This window comes from Nyctereutes procyonoides, unplaced genomic scaffold (genome assembly GCF_905146905.1).
Source record: "Nyctereutes procyonoides isolate TBG_1078 unplaced genomic scaffold, NYPRO_anot_genome, whole genome shotgun sequence".
Classification (NCBI taxonomy): Eukaryota; Metazoa; Chordata; class Mammalia; order Carnivora; family Canidae; genus Nyctereutes; species Nyctereutes procyonoides.
This window is the reverse complement of record NW_026575132.1, coordinates 16,501,452-16,507,237: the sequence shown is the minus strand read 5'-3', so window position 1 is coordinate 16,507,237 and position 5,786 is coordinate 16,501,452. Positions and strand designations below refer to the sequence as shown.

At 43.0% G+C, this 5,786-nt stretch overlaps 1 protein-coding gene across 2 annotated transcripts; it reads left to right on the top strand.

Annotated features, from left to right (window-relative positions):
- Positions 1–1,061: 1,061 nt before the first annotated feature.
- Positions 1,062–2,674, top strand: LOC129522934 (gamma-crystallin C). 2 transcript variants are annotated; one of them, XM_055345481.1, is made up of 3 exons: positions 1,062–1,070; positions 1,170–1,412; positions 2,402–2,674. In XM_055345481.1, exons 1-3 carry the CDS (start codon positions 1,062–1,064, stop codon positions 2,672–2,674), a joined length of 525 nt encoding a protein of 174 aa, XP_055201456.1. The 2 variants fall into 2 exon arrangements, with proteins under 2 accessions (XP_055201456.1, XP_055201455.1); XM_055345480.1 differs by having other exon boundaries at positions 2,399–2,674.
- Positions 2,675–5,786: the final 3,112 nt, after the last annotated feature.

Here is a 5,786-nt window from a genome sequence, read left to right as displayed (position 1 = left end):
GGGGTACAGTGACTTTGTTTTTGCTTGTGCTTAGACAAAATTATGAAGTTGCCTTGTTTTGTCTCATTGCATCATAGTCTCAGAGTAACCCTGTTGGTATTCCGTGGGATTGTTTATGTCTAACAGAGGAATAACATGGCTTAGCTCTGAATGCCAGGCCAGCTTCTAAATGCGAGTACCTCTCCTTTTTGTCCTTCCTTCTTTTTCGACTTACTATATCCCATAAGGTAAGTACTCTGAAATAACTCTGGCTCTGAGAGGCTATGTGGTTTGCCAAGTTCACGTGGCTACTAAGGGGACATACTGAGTTTAAAAAGCTTTACTGCCTGCCCCCCACTCTGGAAAGAGGAAGTACTCCAAAAAGCAATATACTTCTCAGTGTTGGACCCAATGACTATAGAAACCTCCCCCTTGGTTCTTATCACAAATTGACTTCCAGGGGCCGGTTTCTAGTACATGAAGTACACCCACCAAAGGAGGACTTAGTAGCTATGTCTTAAAGCATCAGATCACCACAGTCAAAACTGGCAAGTGTGGGAATCCAGACCTGTGGCCTGCACTGGGCTGATAAATCGCATAAAGAAAAACAGTTTTAAGTTACAATGACCTCTGCCATCAGGGACAGTGAGTCAAGTGTTTGTGGCATTCTATATCGCAGACAGCCTCTGGAATCATGGAACACTTCTATAAAGGCATAGATTTCCCCCCCAAAAATACATAGGGCATCATGGGGTCATATCTGTAGAGACATGAATTCCGGGTCAAAAGTTCAGATTGATGTGCTGATAAATTTAGAAAACACTAAGAATCCAAATAAAAGCAACTCTAGGGACTCAACTAGGACACATACAGAACAGCGTTAGAATATACCAGAGAATGAGGGCAAACTCTACAGGCATTTCCACTGAGTGCAGCACGTAAAAGGGATCCATAAAATCCCCTTACTCACCCCCTGGGGCCCCTTTTGTGTTGTTCTTGCCAACGCAGCAGCAGCCCTGCTATATAGACCCGCAGCGCTACCGGCCGGTCGCACTGAACTCGCACATCCGTGTCAACCAGCCATGGGGAAGGTGAGTGGGATACAAGTTAAATGAAAAGAAAAAAAAATGCCTCTATATGAGATCTGTGGGGAGCCACTGATTTAATTCGGAATCATTCTTCCTTTGCAGATCACCTTCTACGAGGACCGCGGCTTCCAGGGCCGGCACTACGAGTGCAGCAGCGACTGCCCCAACTTGCAGCCCTACCTCAGCCGCTGCAACTCCATCCGCGTGGACAGCGGCTGCTGGATGCTCTACGAGCGCCCCAACTACCAGGGCCACCAGTACTTCCTGCGGCGCGGGGACTACCCCGACTACCAGCAGTGGCTGGGCTTCAGCGACTCCATCCGCTCCTGCTGTCTCATCCCCCAGGTGAGGTCAACCTGGTTTCCACCAGGCTGCCTGCTGTCCTCCCTGCATGGTTGACCAGGGAGGGACGTTTCTCCTTTAAAAGCCATTCAGGGTAGAGTGGGCTTTGGCTACTGCCTAAGCCCAGAGAGACAAATGCACAAAGCCAGCCGAGAATTCATGAAGAATTCCCTTATGGGAAGAATCAGCCTCACTTTTGCTACCATTATGTCCCTTGCAAAGGTGTTCGTAACAATTGTACTGTCACAGTGGGATATAGAACCAAACTTGCGAATGGGATGCTCTTTGGACCTAGGAGGGCTGTACTTCAAACGGGTTGCTTTTAAAAATTTGAAACCGTAAGATTGTCATTTTAATGAACAGTAAAGAATGGATGGGGAATGATTTAGGTTCCAGTACAGGCTAGTAAAAACTGTGACTCTATTGTTAGCAGAAGCTAATCAAAGTTTGTGTCCAACTTTGGAAAAGGTAATTCATTGCCCTTAATTTGGAAAAGTAGTTGAATACTGGTTTTAGGGGACTATTTAAACTAATTTTCACTGAAGCATGTGATTTTGAAAGTCCAACTTTGGTTGTAAACTCGTATGTATGTAAATTTGGGAGATAACACTCATATTATTCCAAAAAATAATAATAATAACCCTATTAAAAGAATGTTAGTCAAAATGCTTTCCATTTCCCCCTCAGAATATATATTTGACTTATCACCTAGAAATCAATAGAAATTAGAGAATTGGGAGTCAAGATTATTGAATTTTTGATAGACTCTAACCCAGACTCTGAACCTCCAAAAATTTACCTTTCCTAGATACGAAATTTAAAAAATGAGAATGCAAACATTTATTAAACACCAGTAGAACACAGATCCATACACGGCACACACAGCCATCTCAGAGTCTGGGTTTCTATATTGGCCATCCCGTGCCTTAACCTACCAAGTTCATTTGTTGTTTGGTTGCTTCTTCCGCTCCTTCTCTTTGTGGACCGAGCAGACAAGCTCCCACAGGCTGCGGCTGTACGAGAGAGAGGATCACAAAGGCCTCATGGTTGAGCTGAGCGAGGACTGCTCCTGCATCCAGGACCGCTTCCACCTGAGTGAGGTCCGCTCCATGCACGTGCTGGAGGGCTGCTGGGTCCTCTACGAGATGCCCAACTACCTGGGGCGGCAATACCTGCTGAGGCCCCAAGAGTACAGGCGCTACCACGACTGGGGAGCCATGGATGCTAAGGCAGGCTCTTTGCGGAGGGTGGTGGATTTATACTAAAATAGGTTCACACTACCATTTTCTCAGTTTGGAACCTAATAAAGTATTTAGTCTGTATTGTTGGCAATTGCTGACTTCTGTTTTTCTTTCACCGTGTGCCAAGGAATTCACCTGTAAATGCTCCCCGGTAAAGGTTGAGGAGCAAGTAAGCGGGGAGGGGTCCGTTCTAGAAGCTCTGCAAAGTGAAATGAGTCTGAAACAGGCTCAGAAGTAGGGGTGGAAAGAGGAGGTGGCCTGTCTAAGAAAGAAAGGGAGGTCAACATAGAAAAATGGGAGAGGGTGACTGGTGAGGAGGGAGGCATTGGGTTGAGGGCCCTGAGGAACAGCATTCCAGGAGCTTCCTTCTGACCCAGCAGGTGACTGGAAGCCATAGAGGGTCATAGGTGGGCAGTGAAGAGAAGCCCACTTGGCAAAAAGCCTGATTAGACTACATGAGGAATTGTAGTACTGTTTACTTTTGAACACAGTATTACATACCTAATCCCCAGGTCACCATTGAACCAGTTGAAGATTCTCCCCTCCTCTCCCAGAATGCCTCCTGACTTGGTTGCACCTCTTGGCCAGTATATTCCCAGGGTCAAACTCTACCTGAAGTGCAGCTAGTGCAAATAAATTAATGAGATAGATGTTAGTGTTTTAAATAGACTTCGATTGAAGTAAAATCTGCTTGCTCATAAGCAAAGCCCTATAAGTTAAAAAAAATTAAAAATCTTTTCGTCACTAGAGAATTAATTTGTTTTTTAATTTTTTCCTTCAAAGTAAAAGCCTCCTATAATCCTACTACTTCACAAATTCTGTAAAGAAAGAAGTAGAGAGGGTCCTTCTGATTCTACTCCTCGTTGCTAGCTCTTCTTTACACTTGGTGGGCATCCTTCTAGAATGTTTTGTTCTTTATATTGACATCTCATGAAACATGCTTTTTTAAATTATTTATTTACTTATTTGCAAATATGGAATCATGCCGTTCATATTAGCTGCAACTTGTTTTTAACACGCAAAATGATACAGACATAGATCTCGATCAGTATACCTTATTCTGTTTCATGACTGCATTGTGTTCCATTATTTTTTTTTAAAGATTTTATTTGTGTTTTCATGAGAGACACACACAGAGAGAGAGGCAGAGAGAGAAGCAGGCTCCAAGCGAGAAGCAGGCTCCATGCCAGGAGTCCAACGTGGGACTCGATCCCAGGTCTCCAGGATCACACCCCAGGTGGAAGGCAGGCACTTAAACTGCTGAGCCACCCAGGGATCACCGTGTTCCATTATTTGAAAGCACCCTAGATTACTTTACCTTTTATCCATTGGTGATTGGGCTTGTCCAATGTTCCTTTTACAAACAAGCCTGCAAAGAATATCCTTGTATGTCTACCTTTATCTACACATACCATAACTTTTAGAGGATAGAGACCTAGAAGTGAGACTGCCCAATGATAGCACAAGATATTTTCCATTGTAATAGACTCTGCCCAAATTGTTAGCTACCAAAGATCCTAACTTGAGTTAGTGTCTTTACCACTTACTAAGCACCTACCATAGGCCTGCAATATGTAGCACTGGGATAAAAAAAACAAACAAAAACAAATAAAAGACATTGTCCCTACCACCACAGAGTTCTACACAGAAATAATATGAAATGCTTACAGTAGACAGTAAGTATGCAACCACTTTTTAAAGTCAAGTACTTCTCAAGTGCTAAATAATACATACATAATCACTTTTATCAAATACTTTTATTTAGTACTTTAAAGTCATTCCAAGACAAATTTCTAGGGGAAACAAGTGTAAACTTGTTATATATGTAAACAATATTTATTTACATACTTCTTATGATATCAAATGGTTTAAACCATACTACCAAATAAAATGGTTCTCAAAATTTTAGATTTCCTAGACCAGTTTTCTTTAAATAGAGACCAACATAGGATTGCCTATTTTTATTTTGCCAAGCAAGGACCTTGAAAATTAAAAACAAAACAATGAAATTGTAAAACTAAGCACCATCCATTTGTACATCATTTTATACAGGAAGAGACATTTACAAAATGACATTTTTAACACCCCAAAAAAACACAAGTTCCTAATAAAGTATGGCTCAGACCAAGGAAGAATGCTCGGGAATTTGCTCTGATGTGTAGTGCTTTCATCTGGCAAAAACTGAGCAGAGTTTGAAGACTATTGTTTGAGGTTAAGGCCCAATGCCTTCAGGGGCTAGAGAGATGATGCAAATGAGCAAAACAACTTCCTTTAAGACAACAAGGAGTGATGAAGAGTATGGTGAGCTATGAAAAGTGCAGACCAACCCAAAGCATCATGAAAAAATCCAAACATTGTGCCAGCCAAATAAAACACATCCTAATTCCACAGCCTTCAGGGCTGCCAGTTGTCATTTCCATACTGGTGTGAAAGCTGGGGAGGGCCACCACCAAAGGACTGCATGAGAGTTCCCAGGGCACCCTCTCTCCACATGAAATGCCTTGGTCTCATGTTAAGCCTACAGAACCCATCCTTAGAGCCTGGGAATGTGAGCAGACAAAACCCCAGGAATGAACCACAGTGAAATTTTCTCTCCATCCCAGGGGAATGAGATTTAGATTCATAATATTTTGAGCTCTAAAGAATAAGGAAAGTGGTGTTTCTTTTAAAAAAAAAAAAGATTTTATTTATTCACTCCTGAAAGACACAGAGAGATAGGCAGAAACATAGGCAGAGGGAGGAGCAGGCTCATCGAGTCCGATGCAGGACTCGATCCCAGGACCCAGGGATCACGACCTGAGCCGAAGGCAGACGCTCAACCACTGAGCCACCCAGGCACCCCAGAAAGGAGCATTTCTTATATGCTTCATTTTGTAGGTGACACAGCAGTAACAGAAATCTTTGACCCTGCATGTAGCAGAACTCTAACCTTAACTCATGTATTTTGCCTCCGCTCTTGTTTGAAACCACCTGAATATTTAGGAGTGACAATAGGTTACCTGCTGGACTAGAACTCAGGATTGAGAGTCCCTGACCCTTATCTCTTATTCTTCCTCCAAAGACGGTCCCCATCAGTCATTCCAGGCAATGCGTATAGAACTCTGCTTCAGGGCTATAGGCATGAGGATTCTCAGTC

What these genes read in the sequence shown, in the direction of transcription:
- LOC129522934 (XM_055345480.1), top strand. An exon ending in CCTGCTGTCTCATCCCCCAG is followed by an intron (nt 1,413 to 2,398) that starts GTGAGGTCAACC and finishes TTGTGGACCGAG; the next exon opens with CAGACAAGCTCCCACAGGCT.